The 22,937-nt window shown below is 39.5% G+C and overlaps 1 protein-coding gene across 4 annotated transcripts in view; it reads left to right on the top strand.

Annotated features, from left to right (window-relative positions):
* Positions 1-22,937, top strand: part of GEMIN5 (gem nuclear organelle associated protein 5) — a 50,938-nt gene that overhangs the window by 6,547 nt on the left and 21,454 nt on the right. For 2 of the 4 annotated variants that reach the window (XM_527093.7, XM_009450031.5), the window contains exons 5-15: positions 145-264; positions 3,059-3,191; positions 4,168-4,333; positions 5,647-5,859; positions 7,164-7,249; positions 10,295-10,377; positions 11,618-11,754; positions 13,721-13,794; positions 14,547-14,728; positions 18,696-18,835; positions 19,838-20,009. In XM_527093.7, coding sequence (XP_527093.2) covers positions 145-264; positions 3,059-3,191; positions 4,168-4,333; positions 5,647-5,859; positions 7,164-7,249; positions 10,295-10,377; positions 11,618-11,754; positions 13,721-13,794; positions 14,547-14,728; positions 18,696-18,835; positions 19,838-20,009 — 1,506 coding nt within the window. The remainder of the gene's footprint in view (positions 1-144; positions 265-3,058; positions 3,192-4,167; positions 4,334-5,646; positions 5,860-7,163; positions 7,250-10,294; positions 10,378-11,617; positions 11,755-13,720; positions 13,795-14,546; positions 14,729-18,695; positions 18,836-19,837; positions 20,010-22,937) is intronic. The other 2 variants (XM_009450033.5, XM_009450032.5) reach the window with 1 other exon arrangement.

Below are 22,937 nucleotides of genomic sequence, written 5' to 3'. Positions count from 1 at the left end.
TTTTAATTATACCTAAAACTTCAAATTTTATAATTCAGACCTATGAAAGAGATAGCTAAGTTTTGGAAACTCTTGCAAACTAATTTTTTTATATTAGTGTGTGTTTAATGCAAATTAAAAACAAAATTGCCACCTATCTCATAGAAGAAGCTGAAATTACCAACGGGAATGCTGTAGCACAAGCTCCAGTAACAAAAGGTTGCTACTTAGCCACTGGAAGCAAAGATCAAACCATTCGAATCTGGAGCTGTTCTAGAGGCCGAGGTAAGATTGATCTTTCTTTTGTGATGTAACCTATGTTGATCTGGTAGAAGTAGAGGGTTTTCTGTTCTGTCTTATTGTCCTGAGGGTGTGTCATCTATTTGAGAGCAGTTCTTCACTTTTTGGTCTAGAATTCTGCTTCCTCATTTGAGCCTGGCCTAGACTCTCTATTCTCTCAACATCTGGCCTTAGAGATTAGTATTTCCCATGCATTCCAGGAGAAGACAAGGATCTCTTGCTTTATAGAAGGGTCACTGTTTGGCATGGAGAGCAGAATATTTGTAATAAAAACAGGAATATTAGAACATGATATGGCCTAAGCCAGGAGAATGGAAAATATCTTAAGAGTTAGAGCTTTTAATGCACAAATGCAGAATAAATTACATACACCCAGCATAGAATTATGTGTAAAAGCTCATTTTATCCAAATTATAGAGCCCCTCAATCATTTAGCTTTCCCAAATGTCTCTTTGAACAGAACTTTTATCTTTAAGTTTAAAAATTGAGAGAAACTCTAGGCATAATGAATATTTATAGTATATCATAGAATATAACCTTTATAGTAAAAATCTTGCTTTTCTCTTTCTAGCGGGCTTCTCTTCTTTCTTCATTTTATTTTTTATTTTTTGGCAGTTTTTTAAGCTGTGGTGGAAAATATAACATTTGCTATCTTTATCACTTTTAAGCGTACATTTAAGTGGTATGAAGTACACTCTAAAGTTGTGCAACTGTCACAGCCACCCATCTCCAGAATTCTACTCTCCATTCTCCTCTCCCCCAGGCCCTGGCAACCATCATTCTGCTTTCTGCTCTATGATTTTGACTACTCTGAGTATTTCCTTTGAGTGAAGTTATACATATGATATGTCTTTTTGTGATTGGCTTATTTCACTTAGCATATATCCCCAAGGTTCATTGATGTTGGTACCGTATGTCAGCATATCCTTCCTTTCTAAGGCTGAATAATATTCCATTGTATGTATGTCCCACATTTTACTTACCCACTCATCCACTTGTTATAAATAAAATTTCGGTGTGGCAAAAGAAATAGCACTCAAATATAAAACTTTCTTTTTAATTCTCAGCAAGGCAATGTACTTCTATAGAAGTGTGCGCCCTTACAGATGGAGCAATGGTGAGGGCACACTTGGACAACGGAGGGGAGGGGTTCTTATTCCTGACGCATGTGGCCCCTGCTGCTGTGTCATTCCCCTATCAGCTAGGGTTAGACCGCACAGGCTAAACTAATTCTGATTCGCTGATTTAAAGAGAGTGCTGGGGTAAGTGGTTTGACGGGAAAAAATGGTTATGGCAGGAAAAATGGTTATGGCAGAGCAGGAAATCAGAATGAGTCAGGGTGGAGCAGGTAATCGGAATGAGTCAGGATGGAGCAGGTAATCGAAAAAGGTTGCTTTTACGAGGAAGTTAAGTTTAAAAACAGAAGCCAAATAATTGAACATACTGACATATTGATTCTTTGAAGAGAAATTTAGAACTCATATCTCACACACTGATGGACATTTGGGTTGCTTCCATGTTTTACTATTCTAAATAATATGCTATGAGCATGGATGTACTTTCTACTTTATTTGAAACCATGATAGTTTTATCATATTTGCCCAAATGCATGTAAAGCAAGTAGCACAGCGCTTGGAATGTCGTCCAGGCTTCATCAATGGTAGGTAACTAATAGTATAATTTGGGAAGACAGAACTTTTTTAAGGTTTACAGGCTACTTTTGGGCATACTGCAGCTAAAACTCCAAGTGGGAACATAAGGCTGAGGATCCCTCCAGGAGGGTAACCTCTAGACTTAGAGGTGTCTGGTAAAATGGCCTTCTATTGTGGTTGTGCAGCAGAATCAGCTGGAGAGTCTTTGGAAAAATGTAGGTTCTTGTACCCCACCTCAGATCTACTGAGTCCGAATCTCTAGGAGTTAGGCCCTGGCGTATGTATTTTTTAAAGTTCCACCTGTGGTTCCGATGCACAATACGGCTTAAAAAACGATGATTAGAAGCGTGTCAGGTGGAGGTACTCCCCAGCCACAGCATGTTGACTGCCAAATTTTTCTTTGTTGGATTTCTTGCCGACTAGAAATAGTAATCCCAACCTCTGTCCTTTTCACTTGGAGTTATGTCACCGCAATACTTTTGGGTACACAACTCAGCTGTGTTACTAGCTGGGTTCTCAGTTTTACTTGGAAACTCATTTTCCCAGACGAAAAAATACTCTTTTTCTTTTGAGGCAGAGTCTGTCTCTGTCGCCCAGGCCGGAGTGCAGTGGCACGATCTCAGCTCACTGCAAGCTCCACCTCCCGGGTTCATGCCATTCTCCTGCCTCAGCCTCCTGAGTAGCTGGGACTACAGGTGCCTGCCACCACACCCGGCTAATTTTTTTGTATTTTTAGTAGAGACAGGGTTTCACCATGTTAGCCAGGATGGTCTCGACCTCGTGGTCCTCCCGCCTCGGCCTCTCAAAGTGCTGGGATTACAGGCATGAGCCACCGTGCCCGGCCAAAAAACAAAAAATACTCTTAATACGTTGAGGTTGTCAAGATAGCCTGTGGAAGCTTGTTTGACCTAAATGTAGCTAGACTAGTATTAACCAGTATTTATAGTGATTAAAATTATAACCATAATAATGGTGAAAATTGTAACCATTGGAAAATGAGATCTGAATTCTAAGTAGCCAAACTAACAAGCTTTTACAGCACAGACTGTGTGTTATGAACCGCCGGTGACTTCATGCATGTAGTTTCACTGTCTTGAGTGCCCATTGACCTTCTTTTTAATCTGCAGGGGTGATGATTTTGAAATTGCCCTTTCTGAAGAGAAGAGGAGGGGGTATAGACCCAACTGTTAAAGAGCGCCTTTGGTTGACACTCCATTGGCCCAGCAATCAGCCAACACAGCTGGTATCTAGCTGTTTTGGGTAAGTCTTTTTTGGTCATGCTTTCTCAGATATATTTTGTTTTTCTATTTGGCCTCAAGTCCTCCTAGGATGGAGAAAGTAATGGCCAAGGCTTGTATTATGATGGGCCATTTGAAATGGAAAAATTATGAGACTAATGCCTGTGCTATCTTCTAACAGAGCTGTAAAAAGATCACATAAGTATAGTCTGGCAGTTAGGAATATGGACTCTGAAGTCAGAACTAAATTTCAGAATCACTTTGTCACTTACTGCCTTGTATTCATGAGCAAGACCCTTTACTTTTCTGAACTTCAGTCACTTCCAGTGTAGAAAGGGGAGATGGTTATAATGTTTTCTCTTAGGTTGGATGGCTATGCCCATTCAGTAAACAAAGTTCATTGACTACCTACTTCTAGTGGCTGGAAATAAATCTGTTTAAAGGGTAGTCGAATATACTCACATGGTTCAAGAAGAATGAAAGTATATAATAAACTGTCCTTCTGTCTTCCCTAGCTACTTGGTTCCCCTTTCTGTGATTAAATTTTTTTTTTTTTTTTGAAACAGGGTCTTGCTCTGTCACCCAGGCTGGAGTGCAGTGGTGCAAACACAGCTCACTGCAGCCTCAACCTCCTGGGCTCGAGCAATTCTCCCACCTCAGCCTCCCAAGTAACTGGGACCATAGGTGTGCGCCACCATGCCCAACTAATTTTTTAATTGTTTGTAGAGACAGTCTCACTTTGTTGCCCAGGCTGGTCTTGAGATCGGGGCTTCAAGCAATCCTCCTGCCTTGGCCTCCTAGAATGCTGAGATTACAGATGTGAACTACTGTACCCAGCCTTCCCAGAGATATTTTGTGCATATTTTCAGCATATGTAATTTTTCTCTCCTTAAAAGACAACAAATCATTTTGCAGCTATGAGCCCAGACTCTGTCTCAACAGTCACTTGTTTTCAGATTGTTTGTAAAAGAACCAATGCTTATGTTTTTCCTTCACAGAGGTGAACTGTTGCAATGGGATCTCACTCAATCTTGGAGACGGAAATACACCCTCTTCAGTGCCTCATCAGAAGGGCAAAATCATTCAAGAATTGTGTTTAATTTATGTCCTTTACAAACAGAGGATGACAAACAGCTATTACTTTCTACATCAATGGATAGAGATGTAAGAATGCTTATTTTCACTCAGCATTGTAGAGCAGCAGTTTACAACTTGGGTGGGATGAGAGGGCTTTTTCAAAGCACCTGTCAAGTCGTAATACTCCACCCCTGACTCCAATTTCAGAGTTACTGCTACAGATCAGCACTGAATATATCAATAGCTCACATGTAAGGAGAATGTGAAGACCCACCAAAATAGTTTTTTGTTAAAGCAGACATAATAAAGAAGGGTAGTTTTGCCCAGGGAAAGATGTATTAGGTCAAGCTTGTCCAACCCACAGCTCAGGATGGTTTTAAGTTCATCAGCTCTTGTTAGTGTTAGTGTTTTTTTTTTTTTTCTGAGACGGAGTCTTGCTCTGTCTCCCTGGCTGGAGTGCAGTGGTGTGATCTTGGCTCACTGCAAGCTCCACCTCCCCGGTTTTACGCCATTCTCCTGCCTCAGCCTCTTGAGTAGCTAGGACTACAGGTGTGTACCACCCACGCCCGGCTAATTTTTTTTTTGTATTTTTAGTAGAGATGGAGTTTCACTGTGTTGGCCAGGATGGCCTCGATCTCCTGACCTCGTGATCCGCCTGCCTCAGCCTCCCAAAGTGCTGGGATTACAGGCGTGAGCCACGGCGCCTGGCCTAGTGTTAGTGTATTTTTTGTGTGGCCCAAGACAATTCTGCTTCCAATGTGGCCCCAGAAAGCCAAAAGATTGGACACCCCTGTGTTAGGTCCTCATGCTGTGGTTTATCCTGGTTTGTAGTGTATGTAGCAGAATAGAAATATTTCAGAGAGAATTGACTTTATTTGAAAGCCTGTTACCTTACTGTTTTGCAGTTAAGCTAGGCTTATTTGGTAGACTTCATTTTCTCCCAAGCCTGTCTCTTAAACAAGTGATGATTAAAAATTTACCACTCCTCCTTCCCTGGGTATGATAAGGTGTTTTGCCTTTTGAGAGAGTAGTTCTTTGATTTTTCCACTGTGCTGAGGCCATCTTCTTCCTTAGAGTTTGCCAAATGAGAGGGTTACCAGTGCTATAATAGGACAGAAAGACCACCGAACTTGGAGACAGGAGGCGTGGGTTCTGGTTTATTAATTGTGTAACCCTGAATTCACTTGACATCTTTGGGAATAAATATATTTTAAGATCCCTTTAAGCAACATAATTTATTACCATTTTTTTTTTTCTTAGCAGTGCTTTCTTCAATTCCTGCTGGAAGACATACATTATCCTTACCCAGTCTTTGAGCCTATCCCATTTGACATACCAGGTTTTTTTTCCTATTTCTCTGTTCTTTTTTATGTTTAGGCCCTTACCGTTAATCTTTGCAGGTAAAATGTTGGGACGTAGCCACCCTGGAGTGCTGCTGGACCCTGCCTTCCCTTGGTGGGTTTGCATACAGCCTGGCTTTCTCTTCTGTGGACATAGGCTCTTTGGCCATAGGTGTTGGGGATGGCATGATCCGTGTATGGAATACACTCTCCATAAAGAACAACTATGATGTGAAAAACTTTTGGCAAGGTGTGAAGTCCAAGGTTACAGCGGTAAGGATTCTTTTTTTGAGCTTGTTTTGAACTTTTTTTTTTCCAAATAATTCTCTTTTATGCCTGTTCATTTAAATGCGCTCTGTTGAGAATCAAAAGTTTTAAAGTATTTTCAATGAAGTTTGAAACTAGGAAAGCAGAATGATCCTGTAACCAAACCCATTATCCTCCAGAGTTTAAATTTATTAAGGCTCTGTTCATCTCAGCATTTTTTCTAATAGTAAGAAGTTAGAAATAGCCTGACTGTATATTCATAGAAAATGCATTAAGTTATAAGATAACCACATGTTGGAATGGCATCAAATTATTGAAAATGATAATGTAGATTCCTTCTTCCTTGATGTGGAAAGGTATATAAATGATTTATGAAAAATGTCAATTATAAAACATGGAAAGCAGGTTACAAAACAGTATGTGTAATTTTTTTGGTTTTCTCTAAAATGATACCTTTCTTTTGGCTCTTGAATCTAAAGGTAATAAATTTTTATGGTTTAAAAAGAAAATCAAACAACACAAAAATAGAGAAAGGAAACATTTTTTTCCTACCCTACCCTCCACTCCAGTCCCCCACTTGAATAATCCAGACAACCACTGTGGACAGTTTATGATCTATCTTTTCAAATTTTGTAAACTATTTAATATTAATAGAACTGTATTTTCTAAATTCTTCCAGAATCTCTTATTCCAACTCGACAGTGTATAATGCATATCATTTACGTATTTGAACTCATTCGTTTTTTTCAATTGTGTATAAGTTTATTCACAAAAATGTTTGGAAAGAGAGATACAACATCTGCAGTCGGTTTTTTGAATGAAATATTACAGATGACATTGACTTTTTTTTTGTTGTTTTGTTTTGTTTTGTTTTTTGAGACAGAGTCTCACTCTGTCGCCCAGGCTGGAGTGCAGTGGCACAATCTCGGCTCACTGCAAGCTCCGCCTCCCAGGTTCACGCCATTCTCCTGCCTCAGCCTCCCTAGTAGCTGGGACTACAGGCGCCCGCCACCACGCCCGGCTAATTTTTTGTATTTTTAGTAGAGACGGGGTTTCACTGTGTTAGCCAGGATGGTCTCGATCTCCTGACCTCGTGATCCGCCCACCTCTGTCTCCCAAAGTGCTGGGATTACAGGCGTGAGCCACTGCGCCCGGCCGACTTTGTTTTTAATACCCTTTTTCTCCTTTAAATAATGAAGAAATCAGAGCAAGAAAGTTTTCCCTTTGGATGCTTAAAGGGTAATGTAAGGATTCCTTTAACTATATGCCCCACTTCTTATATTCTCACTTGGAAACTCTTTTTTTTGTAGCTGTGCTGGCACCCAACCAAGGAAGGTTGCTTAGCTTTTGGAACTGATGATGGAAAAGTGGGATTGTATGACACCTACTCCAACAAGTAAGAAATGGGTGATTCTTCTTCCATTGTGGCCCGGGGAGCCAAAAGATTGGACACCCCTGCTCTAGAATAATCCCTCACTTTCCTTTTCATAACATTGCCTTTTCAATTTGAAGACTACAAATCCGTTGTTTGGTAGACTCTTCCACATTTTGGACTTGTCAGTTATCTCCTTGTGGTAGCTTCTAATTCATTTCCCTGTTCCCTATGTTTCGTATGAACTAGAAGTTATGTCTAGAACTACATTCTCCACTACAGTAGTCATTAACCACAGGTGATTACTGATCACTTGAAAGGTGCCAAGTCCAAACTGAGATGTGCTGTAAGTGTAAAATACACACCAGAGTTCCGAGTCTTAATATTTAAAGAAAATTAAAAATCTCAATAATTATTTTATTTTGATTACATTTTAAATAATACTTTCAGTGTGCTGAGTTAAATACATTATTAAAATTTTACTTTTTTCTTTTGCTTTTTTTAAATATGGCTACTAGAAAACTTTAGGTTACATATACAGTTCATCTTTGTGGCTTACATTGTTTATTTTTGTACACCGCTGCTCTAGAGGCTTGATTAGAATCCAGACCTGTGTTGTTCAGTTTGGTAGCCACATGTGGCTATTTATACTTAAAGTAATTAAAATGAAATAGAAATTCAGTTCCTCAGTCACACTAGCCCCATTTTAAATGCACAAGAGGCATCCGTGACTAATGGCTACCTTATTGAACAACACTGTTCTAGACCAGGCATTGGTGAACCATGGTCCATGAATTAAGAATGGTTTTATCTTTTTAAGTGGCTGGAGAAAAATCAAAAGAATGTTTTATGACATATGAAGATTAAATAAAATTCACATTTCAGTGTCTGCAAGTGAAATTTTATTGGGATATGGCTGCACTCCTTTGTTTACATTCTGTCTGGCTGCTTTCATACTACCACAGCAGAGTGGAGTAGTTGTGGCAGGGACCACATGGCTCACAAAGCCTGAAATATTTACAGAAAAGGTTGGCCGGCCTCTGTCTTAGATCATTCATTTCTGAGTGAAAATCATTTATGATACTGCAGAGCTGTCCTTTTTTTTTTTTTTTTTGGAGACAGAGTTTCGCTCTTGTTGCCCAGGCTGGAGTGCAGTGGTGCGATCTCAGCTCACCAAAACCTTCACCTTCTGGGTTCAAGTGATTCTCCTGCCTCAGCCTCCTGAGTAGCTGGGATTACAGGCATGTGCCACCACACCTGGCTAATTTTGTATCTTTAATAGAGACAAACAGGGTTTCTCCGTGTTGGTCAGGCTGGTCTTGAACTCCCAACCTCAGGTGATCCACCCTCAGCCTCCCAAAGTGCTGGGATTACAGATGTGAGCCACCGTGCCCGGCCAGAGCTGTCCTTTGTATATGCAGTTCTTGAAGTATTCATGTAGAACCTACATGCAGTTGACTATTCTCCTTTTTTAACTCTCAAAAAAGAACACTATTTTAAGGCCTGGCACGGTGGCTCACGCCTGTAATCCCAGCACTTTGGGAGGCTGAGGCGGGCGGATCCTGAGGTCAGGAGATTGAGACCATCCTGGCTAACACGGTGAAAGCCCGTCTCTACTAAAAATACAAAAAATTAGCTGGATGTGGTAGTGGGTGCCTGTATTCTCAGCTACTCGGGAGGCTGAGGTAGGAGAATTGCTTGAACCCAGGAGGCGGAGGTTGCGGTGAGCCGAGATCATGCCACTGTGCTCCAGCCTGGGCAACAGAGCAAGACTCCATCTCAAAAAAAAAAAAAAAAAAACTATTTTAAAGATTTATTTAAAGTACACTGTTTTTAATCAAATAAAACTTAAATAGTTCTATATCACCATGAAATTGCTAATTCTGTTAAATTATTATATCCTGGTTATTATAAGCTGAATATTCAAACTAACAGTACAAAAGCCATGTAATAGCCAGAGAGTGGTGGGTATTGCCCTAGAGCTATTGTTAGGCATTTTGCCAGAACTGCTTATTCTGTTTCTTTTAGATATAGGCTAAAGTAGGCCGGGCACAGTGGCTGCCAGCACTTTGGGAGGCCGACGTGGGCAGATCACGAGGTCAGGAGATCGAGACCATCCTGGCTAACACTGTGAAACCCCATCTCTACTAAAAGTACAAAAAATTAGCCGGGCTTGGTGGCAGGTGCCTGTAGTCCCAGCTACTCCAGAGGCTGAGGCAGGAGAATGGCGTGAACCCAGGAGGCGGAGCTTGCAGTGAGCAGAGATTGCACCACTGCACTCCAGCCTGGGTGACAGAGCGAGACTCCGTCTCTAAAAAAGAAAAAAAATAAATAGGCTAAAGTATAAATTAGCCTGTTTATAAAATATAAATTTCTTTTAGAAATTTTGATTTATTCTCTAGATTGATCACTATAAATTTGTCAGATAAATGGAAGTAAGTCAGCTGCTAATTATTCATAGGCTCTGGAATTCTACAATCATACAAAGAATGTATGATAATTTATGGTAAAAGAAATAACAATGCTGCCTGGTTTTTTCCTACAAAGTTAAGCATTCTTTACTGACACATCACATATCATTACCACAACAACCTTCAAAAATGCTCTTAGGAGTACGCCTTCTTTAAAAGACAATCACAAACTGAAAATCTCTCTACCCTGAAATCTTGTCTCAGTTTAGGAAATGTGATGTTAATGGCACAGAGTAAGTCTAAAATGACTTCTCATCTTTTACATGACCGTAAAGTGAATACATTTGGGTGGTGATAATATATGTTCTGGCTAGATGGGTAAGAGTAACATTTTTTGGGGGGTAAAATATGTTTGGGACTTAATCGTTTTGGTAGTAAATGTCATTATTTGATATTTAAATATAATTTAAATGTAAATATTATATGATAATTAACTGCTTTACAGTCAACTATTTGGAGCAAGATATTGTTGAATTATTTTTCTCCAATTATTAGTAGTTATGTTTATAATGGGGACCTTTTAGAAACAGATGGTCTGTTTTTCATTATGCCTTTTTGTTTAAATCTCCGTTTGTTCTCTCTCCCTGCTCTTCTAAAGGCCTCCACAGATTTCTAGCACATATCATAAGAAGACTGTATATACTTTAGCCTGGGGGCCACCAGTACCCCCCATGTCACTTGGTAAGTATCTGAACAATTCCATAACAAATATGAGAGTATTCTTCCTTCAGTTTAATCCTAAAATATTAAAGATGGAAAGAGTCATAAATGGTCTAGTGCACTGACTGCTTATGTGGGCTACTTATGTCCCCAGGGGTTCATGAAGACAGTAGTGGCAGATGATAACTCACAGTTCCTGGGAGAAACCATTTACCCATAATAAGCTTCCCCAAACTCACTAAAGCATTGTTCCTTCTATTTGATCTGAAATTTTTCATTGTATGTATAGTTATCATGCTGGGTCCTGATACCCAGTCTAATATTCTTCACTAAAACTTGCTGTCTCTTTTTAATTTTATCAGAATTAGAATGATACTTCAGTATATTAATGGAATAATATCTATTTTCACCCACAGGAAAAGCAAACTTAGAGTTTCTGAAATGATCTCTTGCCTTTGATTCAGCATTCTGATCCTTTCCCTCTTCTAGCCCCTCAGCCTTGTCTTTCTTTTTCTTATTCCTAAAGTAATGAGTCTTTTCTATTAGTTTTTTACATAAGTGTATTCATCAAAAGTCTCTGATAAACTTTTCTTAACCATCTATGATGAAACATCTGTAAATTTCTATAGGAATTGCATTACATAGAGAGGATAAGTAGATTTATCAGAACTCAAGTAGCATTGGAATTTGTAGTTCATTTATGCAACAAATGTTTACTGGGTATTTGATTTGTGATCTACCAGTGGTAAAAGTAAAACTTGCTCTTATAGAAACCCACCAGAATTACTGTTTGCTTCTTAAAAATTAACAAGAAGATTGCTGTGATACTAAGGAAATCACTGCTTTGATGCCATCTCTTTGTTATAAGACATAGAAAGTCCTACTGTGCTATGTAATTCCCAAAGAGTACTCATTTCTGGAAGAAAAAGCAAATTCTCAGAAGCTTTTGAGAACATATATGTTTGTTTTCTGATCCCAGCTTTTGGACCCCTATTATTATGAATACCAGAAGACTGTTTAAAGCAAATATGTTACATCACATAAATTAACCTAGAATTACAGTAGTATAGTTTTTTTACTTCTGCTCCCAACAACTGTGTTCAGATGGAAAGAACAGTGATTTTATTCCAATGTATTAGAATGTTTCAAATATATAGTTCTTTTAAAACAACTATGTAGTATGATATGGTCATACTATAGCAACAAATAGTTAAGCTGATGAAGTACAAAACTGATAAGTTTCTTTTCTTATTTCATACAGGAGGAGAAGGAGACAGACCTTCCCTTGCTTTATACAGCTGTGGAGGAGAAGGGATTGTCTTACAGCATAATCCCTGGAAGCTTAATGGAGAAGCCTTTGACATCAACAAACTCATCAGGGACACCAATTCAATCAAAGTGAGCTCTTGTGGTCCTGAAGTATTTTCTTTTTACATCACAGATCCCTCTGTGTTTCCCATCTTGCAAAATAAATGCTGTTATTGGAGATTACCATCATCATACTAAGTCAGATTTCTTAAATGTTCTTATAAGGCTGTGCATGAATTTGTGAGTTATAACATATATCTTAGGAGTCTTTATCCTCGAATAAAACAAAGAGGTACTTCTCAGTGAGTATGAGGCAAAAAAATTAAAAAGCCAAAAAAGAACTACTGAAAAAAAGGTCTGTCTCAATTGCAACAATGATCTATTATAAACTTTCAGGTGTTATGTATAAAGCATCCTTTTCAGGCCAACCACTTTCACCAAAGTGATGCTGTGGTGAAAATAACAATAATATCGTGTCCAAATGCAACTGCATGGTGTTTTACTCAAGACAAAATTGTCATTTTGTTTTTAATTTTCTAGTAAAATGATTCTAGATTTACACAAAGCTACAAAAATAATACACATAATTTGCTTATATCCTTTACCCAGATTCCCACATTTAATTACATTTGTGTTATCATGCTATCAGTATGTGCCAGAACTGTCTTTTTAAAGTCATACCTTAAATGTTGAGATTTCCTTATTTCCTTACCCTTTTTTGTGTGTGTGACAGAGTCTCACTCTGTCACTCAGGCTGGAGTGCAGTGGCGTGATCTTGGCTTACTGCAACCTCCGGCCTCCTAGGTTCATGAGATTCTCCTGCCTCAGCCTCCCAAGTATCTGGGACTGCAGGCATGGGCCACCATGCCCAGCTAATTTTTGTATTTTTTAAGTAGAGATGGGGTTTCACCATGTTGGCCAGGCTGGTTTTGAACTTCTGAGCTCAAGTGATCCACCTGCTTTGGCCTCCTTACCCTTTCAAATGAGTATTTTTATTTATTTACTTATTTATTTTTTGAGACAGAGCCTTGTTCTGTCGCCCAGGCTGGAGTGCGGTGGTGCGATCTCAGCTCACTGCAGCCTCCACCTCCCGGAATCAAGTGATTCTCATGTCTCAGCCACCTGAGTAGCTGGGATTACAGGCACGTGCCAAGACTGGCTAATTTTTGTGTCTTTAGTAGAGACAGGGTTTCACCATGTTGGCCAGGCTGTGATCTCGGACTCCTGGCTTCAAGTGATCCACCCCACTTGGCCTCCCAAAGTACTGATTATAGGCATGAGCCACCATGCCCAGCCCAAATGAGCATTTTTATGTTATTGCTCATTACTTTTATGGCTAGTATAAAAGTAACATTTAGTTATAAATTGGATTATATTGTTGATTATATTCCCTCATTGTCTTTAATTTTATCTAAACATTAACATTCAGCAATGAATAAGAGACAAAATTCCTGTTCCTAAAGACTCTTCTAATTTATTGGCACTTGAATGTGTGGATCAGAGGTTCATACTAGGAGTCTGAGCTGGAAATAGAAATTTTGAATCCCTTCACAATAAAGATAGTTGAAGAAGCTGTGGACATGTATGAGGTGGGTTAAAGAGACAATTAACAAGAGAAGAGGGCCCAGGCAGCCTTGGGGAATACCAGCATATAGATATGGGAGGGAAATGATTCAGAGAAAGAAGCTTTGAAGGGATAGAAAACAAGGAGAGTGTATATATAGTTTTCTTTAAGGCCTCATGGTCCCCACGTTGTCCAAGCTGATGGGCACAGATCAGTTTAATTAAGTATATATTTCACAAGGTTAAGCATTGTAAACATTTAGTACTTATTGGCCTTGGGGGTTTTTTTGTTTTGTTTTTTTGGCCCAGTTAGGAAATGAGAATTAGAATGCATGTTCTTAGTAATCCTTTTACTAATTATGTAGATTATTTACAAGAATAGCTGTTGTATAATTAAAACGTTTTTAAACTCTAGGGATTTTTTTTTCTCATGCTGTCATTGCTGATTTGTGAGATATGTATATAGTCAAGATTGGTTTGTTTTGCTTTCTAGTACAAATTGCCTGTACACACAGAGATAAGTTGGAAAGCAGATGGCAAAATCATGGCTCTTGGCAATGAAGATGGGTATGTATTTGCTTCTTTAAGATAAAAAATTTGCAATTGCACATATATTTGATCACAAGCTGACTAATGCCATCTGTAATGTTAGCTGGGGCGGCCCAGTTGTATTTGGTATTTTGATTTATTCTTGATATCCTCCGCTGATCCAGTAGTGCCTCGTGTCTTTGAGAACTACAGAATTATTTAGATATTTTCAGCCCATTGAGAGTATTTGGCTACACTGTATTTTGGCTGTCTTGTCCCTCACAAAATGGTCACCTCCTATGTTGAACTGCGTAAATCTCCATTTTTTTAAAGTAAGCCTAGTCAGAAATGCTTTTTAGGTCTGTATCCTGACCAGTGCTAATCATAGTAACACAGTCCTAATTCAGCCATTGATCTGTTAATTATTTTAGCTTCTCCCTATCATCATTTGTCATTAATGCCTGATGAACACAATTTTATCAAGCATTGTTAGAATGCTAGGAGATTGTTACACTGAGGTAGTGTGGAAAGTTAAAATTTCTAAAAATTAATTTTTTTAAGAAAAGAATTGTTAGGATATTGCTAGAATTTTTAAAAGCTAAATATACTTTTTGGAGAATAACTTTTTATACTTGATTTTTTATGAGAGAATGACCTTTGCAGTGATAGAAAGGGTTATCCTTTTCCACCTCATCTTTCCTTGACTGACGGAATGAGGGAGCTACTATTTGCATTGTTAACTTGTAATTTGATCATCCATCTTTCTTGTTTTGATGTGTTTCTTATTCCAGATCAATAGAAATATTTCAGATTCCCAACCTGAAACTGATCTGTACTATCCAACAGCATCACAAGCTTGTGAATACCATTAGCTGGCATCATGAGCATGGCAGCCAGCCAGAACTGAGCTATCTGATGGCCTCTGGCTCCAACAATGCAGTCATTTACGTGCACAACCTGAAGACTGTCATAGGTAACTTTGGTTTCTTTCATACTGGGGATGATATCGTTTGTTCAGCTACTTTCCATTCTAATCTTTGTTACTTTTTACTTTATTTTTGACATTATAATAAAATAAGTATTATTATTACTACTTTTTCTGTTTCAAAAGTAATAGATTCATCTTATTTTAAAATTCTTTCAAACATGACAAAAATGGTAACAGAAAATGAAGTTGGCCAGGCACAGATGCTCACACCTGTAATCCTGGCACTTTAGGAGGCCACAACGAGAAGATTATTTGTGGCCAGGATTTTGAGACCATCCTGTTAAATAGTGAGGCTCCGTCTCTACAAAAAATTGAAAATAAAAAACAAATTTGCCGGGTTAGAGGTGCATGCCTTTAGTCCCAGCTACTTGGGAGGCTGAGCTGGGAGGATCATCTGATTCTAGGAGTTTGAGGCTGCAGTGAGCTATATTTGCCCCACTGCACCCTAGCCTGGGTTACAGAGCACACCCTATCTCAAAAAAGAAAGAAAAAAAAAAAAAAGAAGTTTTCCCCTAAAATTTCATCATTCAATAACCAGTGTTATTGGCTTGCTATATATTTTCTCTAGATTTTATAAAGTCATAGCCTACATATGTATACATGTTAGTATATATTAATAGGTTTGCACTTCTGTGTACTTGTGTGAAAGAATAATCTTCTGTTCCTAGCTAAAAATAAATTGCTATATATAATATATAGTGCTTGCAGTTTTTTTCTCTAAATTTACAATATTTATCATGGACATCTTTTTATGTAGTACACAAGGATCTATCTTGCTGTTATTAACAAATATCTGTCAGCCAGGCACAGTGGCTCATACCTGTAATCCTAGCACTTTGGGAGGCCATAGTGGAAGGATAGCTTGAGACCAGGAGTTTGAAACCAGCCTGGGCAATGTAGGGAGACCCCACCTATACAAAAAATAAAAATTAAAAAAAAAAACAGTTACCTGTTCATTCCATTATATGGGCTTACCATAATGTATCCATTCCACAATTAAATGACATTCAAATTATTTATTTTTTTTTACAATTTAAGTAGTATTACAATAAACTGCCTTATACATAGATCTTCGTGAACATGAATGAATAATTTTTGTATAGAAAATTCTAGAAGTGGAATTGCTAGGTAAAAAGATGTAGTTTTTTATACTTATTGCTAAGCGGCTCTCCAAAAACATTATGCCATTTAATACTTCCGCCAGCAGTTTTTGAGTGTTACACACAAACAGAGGACACATACCTCATTCCCGTGTTTGATTGCATCTGATTCTCACAATCCTGTGAGGGTGATAGGTAACGTTATCCTCATTTTCCCAATGATTACACTGAGGCCCAGAAAGGTTAGCTAACTTACTCGAGCAAGTAGCATCGCTAGTACATGATAGGGCCTAGATTCAACCTTAGAGTGTCTAATTGCAGTGTCTGTATGTGTTCTAGCAAGTACTATTCCATGCTTAATGAGTTAACTTTCATATGGGTATAATTTATTCCATAAGAAATCTTAAATTTCATTGAGGCCCCTTCGGCACCTGGAAAACCATAGTAGGTGGTCAGAAGAGCCAGTTTTAAATATGAGTGAAGTGGGATTACTTTTTTTCCTAATATGAAGAAATTATAATCTGACACTAAATTGTTTTAAGAGTGCTTTAAAACATGTGCTCTCAGCCATAGTGAAAATACTTACATTTTTCATTTCTCTAGAATTTACTTCAGTAGTTTTCTAAGAATCCTATGTGTAACAAGAAAAAATATTTTTGGTTCTAGTAGTGACTCCTGAGTTAAAAGCAATATGGAAAAAGTATTAAAATGTAGATGTGTTTTCCTAGTAATAAATAGTAGACAGTGTATAACTAATGAACATAAGTTAGAAAGCTGATTCTGGTCCTTTTGATTATTATTGGGATTCTAAATTAATCATCCACTTTATATCATATCTACTAAATAATAGAGAAAGGAAGAAAACTGCCAGAATCCGTTTTAATTTTTACCTTCTTATTTTGAAATATTTGAGACACAGAGGAAAGTTATAAGAATTGTACAAAGAAATCGCATATACTTTTTCCTATTAATAGATTCAACAATTTTTAATGTGTTGTCATATTGGCTTTATTCTGTGTGCGTGTATGTATGTAGTTTTTCCTACCAATTATCAGTTTGTTAGTTTAACTTAATATATAATAGTTTAATCTTTCCCTTAAAATATACACAGCTATTATTTGTCAATTTAAACAAATAGTTTAGGCTACGTGTGGTGGCTCATGCCTATAATCCCAACACTTGAGGAGACCATGGCAGGAAGATCACTTGATTAGCTGGACATGATGGGTACCTATAGGCCCAGTTACTCACAGGCTGAGGTGGGAGGATCCCTTGAGCCCAGGAGTTGGAGGCTACGGTTAGCTATATGACTGTCACTGTACTCCACCCTTGGCCACAGGGTAAGACCTAGTCTCTTTAAAAAAAAAAAAAAAAAAAAAAAAAAAAAAGTAAAATAGTGTAATCAGCCGCCCATGTTCTAGTTGTGTCAGTTGATCCAATGATGTTCTTAATAGTGATTTTTTTTTTCTCCAGTGCAGATTCCAATGCAGGATCACCTATTTGCATTTTGTTGTCATGTCTCTTTAGTCTCCTTTCATCTATAATAATTTCTCAGTCTTTTAAAAATTATTTATTTAGGCCGGGCGTGGTGGCTCACGCCTATAATCCCAGCACTTTGGGAGGCCAAGGTGGGTGGATCGCCTGAGGTCAGGAGTTCGAAACCAGCCTGGCCAACATGGTGAAACCCTGTCTCTACTAAAAATACAAAAATTAGCTGGGCGTGGTGGTGCATGCCTATAATCCCAGCTACTCAGGAGGCTGAGGCAGGAGAATGGTTTGAACCTGGGAGGCAGAGGTTGCATTGAGCCGAGATCGTGCCATTGCACTCCAGCCTGGGAGATGAGTGAAACTCCATCTCAAAAAAAAAAAAAATTATGTGTGTATTTATTTATTTTTTAGAAACTGGGTCTCACTGTATTGTTCAGGGTGGAGTGTAGTGGTGCAGTTATAGCTCACGACAGTCTCCCATTCCTGGGCTCAAGCCATCCTCCCACCTCAGTCTCCTGAGTAGTTGGGACTACAGGCGCATACCACCATGCCCAGCTAGGTTGGTTTTTGTTTTTTGTGTTTTCCTTTTTTTTTTTTGAGACAGGGTCTCACTCTGTCACCCAGGCTGTAGTACAGTGGCACGATCTCAGCTCACTACAACCTCTGCCTCCCAGGCTCAAGCAGTCCACCCATCTCAGCCTCCTATGTAGCTGGGACTATAGGTGTGCACCAACACACCCGGTTAATTTTTGTATTTTTTTTTTTAGAGTCAGGGTTTCCACAGGCTGGTCTTGAACTCCTGAACTCAAGCAGTTTGCCCACCTTGGCCTCCCAAAGTGCTGGGATTATAGGAGTGAGCCGACACGCCTGACCAAGCCAGACTTTTTAAAATCTTATGTGACATTTTTGAGGAAGATAGGGCACTCGTTTTGTAGATGCTTTCTCATTTTGCATTTGTCTGGTATTTTCTCATGACTGTATTCAAATTATACATTTTAGCTAGAATATCCTATAAGTTATAATGAGACCTAACACTTCTTGTGGTAATCTATATGCTAAGCACTGTGGATGTGTCCACACTCTTAATAACTGACAGTGTTGCCTGCTAAAAATCACCTAGACTCGGGAGGCTGAGGCAGGAGAATCGCTTGAACCCGGGAGGCGGAGGTTGCAGTGAGCCGAGATTGCGCCATTGTACTCCAGCCTGAGCAACAAGAGTGAAACTCCATCTCAAAAAAAAAATCACCTAGAAAGTGTATGGCAAAATCTTGATTCTTGTCATGTGAATGCCTTCCTGGATGTACTTTGTTTTGTTTTTTTGTTATTACTAGTAGCAGCAGTGATGTCTTTCCTTTGCCTTTTAGAGAGCAGCCCTGAGTCTCCAGTGACCATTACGGAGCCCTACCGGACCCTCTCAGGGCATACGGCCAAGATTACCAGTGTGGCGTGGAGCCCACATCATGATGGAAGGCTGGTATCTGCTTCCTATGATGGTACAGCCCAGGTACTATTGTGTCCTTGTCCCTGTGGGTCCTTCACTGTGTACTCTTAACAAATTTTTTCTTCTTTTCCCCCAGTTGTGAACAGGTTTCCCCTCCCCCATTATCATCATCTACTGAAGGAGATTTTCTGGGCTCTAGGAAGCATTTTAGTTTCATTCCACATAGGGCCTAGGCTAAGACTGGGTTTGTTTTTTTTTGTTACTTAGATGAAGGGGAAAGTATTGATAGGAGCTAGCTAACTCTAACATTTTTACAGATTTCATTCTGACTCACTATCAGTATGGTGGACTAATATGATATGCAAAGTACTCTCTTCTGTTCAGACACTGAAATGTTGGCTAAAAATCACAAAACAATTTTTAATAATAAATTGGTAAGTCAGAAATCTCCAAGTTCTAAATAAATAAAGATGAAATGCCAAGCCAGATCTATGAGGGAGGACTTGTGGATATCAGAACTAGAGCTGGGGACCTAACATCTGTGATGTATCTCGCTTAGTGTTGAGTTGTTATTGAGCTGTCTGCACAAAGCTGGGAGCCGCAAAGGGCTGCCTTCTGTGAAACTGAGTTCAGAATAATTCAAGAAATAGAAAGGAAATTGGCCAATTACTCAAGGAGTTGGAGACAAAAGATTCACCTATGAGAAATTAGAAGTCTAATTTCTGTGCTAGATGTGGGCTATTTTCTTCGTGATACCAGAATCTCAAGCCCAAAAGTTAACATACAGTATTGGTTCGAGACAGTGAAATCCATAGGACACCAATAGAAGCTCATTCAAAATCATCCCCGTAGGAATGTCTATGCATCTCCAAGCACAGAAGTCTCTCACAGGAAATAGCACTCTTCTGAAATTGAACTTCTAAGAGAAAACTCTAAATCACCTGAGGAAATAAAAGGCTGCAGATTGTTGTTGTTTTTTGTTTTTTGTTTTTAATTAGAAAACATACTGCCCAAACAATAGAATAACCAGAAAATGTCTTTTCGGCCATGTGCTTTTGGGTTTAGGTGTGGGATGCTCTCCGGGAAGAGCCCCTGTGCAATTTCCGAGGACATCGAGGTCGACTGCTTTGTGTGGCATGGTCTCCTTTGGATCCAGACTGCATCTATTCAGGGGCAGATGACTTTTGTGTGCACAAGTGGCTCACTTCCATGCAAGATCATTCCCGGCCTCCTCAAGGTCAGTCAGAACCTAGAGCTTATCTAATTCTTTTTCTCGCTTTCTTAATAATTGAGTTGATCAGGATTGAGCAAGGAAGACATTCGTGTAGGGCATTAGTGTCAGTAGGGCAGGGGTCTGAGCCTAAGCAAGAAAGCAGCCACAAGGGCTTGAGAACAACACCACCCACAATAGGAAAGAGCATACCTAGCACTCAGATCTTGGTTTCTTTTTTGAGACAGAGTCTCGCTCTGTTGCCCAGACTGGAATGTAGTGGCGTGATCTTGGCTCACTGCAGCCTCCACCTCCTGGGTTAAAGCGATTCTCGCACCTTGACCTCCCTAGTAGCTGGGACTACAGGTGCGCACTACCATGCCTGGCTAATTTTTTTGTGTTTTTAGTAGAGACGGGATCTAGCCATGTTGGCCAGGCTGGTCTCAAACTCCTGGCCTCAAGTGATCTGCCTACCAACCTCCCAAAGTGCTAGGATTACAGGCGTGAGCCACCGTGCCCAGCCCAGATCTTGGTTTCTAAATGTCATTCTCCACTAAAAATGTCCATGGCTTCTTGGAGAAATGGCTGGTTCCAGTCTGGGACAGGAAGAGAATAAACTGAACCTGGAACATTCTTATGCCAGAAAGGAAGGCAGTACTCAAAGAATTCAGGAGACATGTCAAGAGGACAAAAGAAACAGCTTGAAGAGGTTCCCACTGACCAAATCTGGGACAACTGTTAAACATAAGTAAGAGGAGGCCAGGTGCGATGGCTCACACCTGTAATCCCAGCACTTTGGGAGGCCGAGACGGGCGGATCACAAGGTCGGGAGATCGAGACCATCCTGACTAACAGGTGAAACCCTGTCTCTACTAAAAATACAAAAAATTACCCGGGCGTGTTGGCGGGTGCCTGTAGTCCCAGCTACTCGGGAGGCTGAGGCAGGAGAATGGCGTGAACCCGGGAGGCGGAGCTTGCAGGGAGCCGAGATTGTGCCACTGTACTCCAGCCTGGGTGATACAGCGAGACTCCGTCTCAAAACAAACAAAAAAAAGAAAGTAAGAGGAAAATTCCATTCCTGGCTAAGAAAGATTAATTGGTATCAGACTTGCCATAAGCAACTAGAAAGCTAGACAAAATATATTAAGCAACTGCTGGGCACAGTGGCTCATGTCTGTATTCCCAGCACTTTGGGAAGCCAAGGCTAGAGGATCACTTGAGGCCAGGAGTTTGAGACCAGCCTGGCAACAGAGCGAGATCCCATTTCTACCAAGAATTGCAAAATAAAAGCAAATAGGAAAACTTGGCCAAGCATGCTGGCTCACTCCTATAATCCCAACACTTTGGGATGCTGAGGCAGGAGGATGGCTTGAGCCCAGGAGTTCAGGACTAACCTGGACAACATAGGGGGACACTGTCTCTGTGAAATAAGTTTTTTTTTTTTAATTTTAAATGAAAGAATATATTAAACAACTAGAAATTTACACCCAAAGAAATGAAATGATGTGTCCACATAAAGACTTGTAAAAGAATGCTCATAGTAGCTTTATCTGTGATCACCAAAAACTGGTAACAATCCAAATGTCCCTCATCAGATAAATGAATTAATTGTGGTATATCCTTACAGTAGGCTTCTATTCCACAATAAAAAGAAGGTAACAACTGATAAAGAACAAAATGGATGAATCTAGAAAAACATTATGCCAAGCAGAAGCAGCCAGGCACAAAAGACTACATACTGTCTAATTCTGTTCATGTGAAATTCTTTTTTTTTTTCTTGAAATGGAGTCTTACTCTGTCACCCAGGCCAGAGTGCAGTGGTGCACTCTCAGCTCACTACAACCTCTGCCCCACAGGTTCAAACAATTCTCCTGCCTCAGCCTTTTGAGTAGCTGTGACTATAGGTGCGTGCCTCACACCCAGCTAATTGTTTGTGTTTTTAGTAGAGACAGGGATTCACCATGTTGGCTAGGCTGGTATTGAACTCTTGACCTCAGATGATCTGCCCGCCTCAGCCTCCCAAAGTGCTGGGATTATAGGCATGAGCCACTGTGCCCGGTGTATGTGAAATTCTTCAACAGGCAAAACTAAACCACAGTGAGAGCAAATTAGTGATTGCCTAGGGCTCAAGCAGGGGGTATATCTTACTACAAAGAGGCTTGATGGAAATATTAGATTAGTACAAAAGTAATTGTGGTGGTGGTAGGTACTTTGTACCAAAGTATTTAAAAATTGGTGTATTTTATTATATTACCCCTCAGTAAAGATGATTTTAAAGTAAGCAAAGGATAAAAACCTTAAAATGTAAATGTAGAAACCTTAAAAATGTAAATGTAACAGTAATGGAAGAATTCATGAGTCCAGACCGATATAATAAATAAATGGGGAGAAGCACAAGCTCTTCCTTGTGGTAGGATGCCAACTAGATGCCAAGCTCTTCCTTGTGGTAGAATGTAGAGTGAAATCCTGGAATTAGAAGTTCACCCTGTGGGCCAGGCACAGTAGCTCACGCCTGTAATCCCAGTACTTTGGGAGGCGAGCTGATCACTTGAGCCCAGGTGTTTGATACCAGCCTGGCCAACATGACAAAACCCCATCTCTACAAAAAAAAAAAAAAAAAATACAAAAATTACCCAGGCATGGTGTCGCACACCTGTAGTCCCAGCTATTCAAGAGGCTGAGGCAGGAGGATTGCTTGAGCCTGGAAGGTCAAGTAAGGCTGCCGTGAACTGAGATTCTGCCACTGCACTCCAGCCCAGACAACAGAGCAAGAACCTGTCTCAAAAAAAAGAAAAAAAGAAAAAACAAACTCACCATTTGGCGTCATCATAGTAACAATTTTTAATCAAGAAACATCAGTGAATACTAAAACTAGTAGATGCAAATACTTAGTAGTTAAACAGGGGAAATACCCTTTTAGGGAGTAACTTGCAAGACACACCCTTAATCAGGTGA

This window comes from Pan troglodytes, chromosome 4, assembly GCF_028858775.2.
Source record: "Pan troglodytes isolate AG18354 chromosome 4, NHGRI_mPanTro3-v2.0_pri, whole genome shotgun sequence".
In the NCBI taxonomy this organism is placed as follows: domain Eukaryota; kingdom Metazoa; phylum Chordata; class Mammalia; order Primates; family Hominidae; genus Pan; species Pan troglodytes.
Note: the sequence above shows the minus strand (reverse complement) of the source record. Positions and strands in the feature narration are given on the sequence as shown.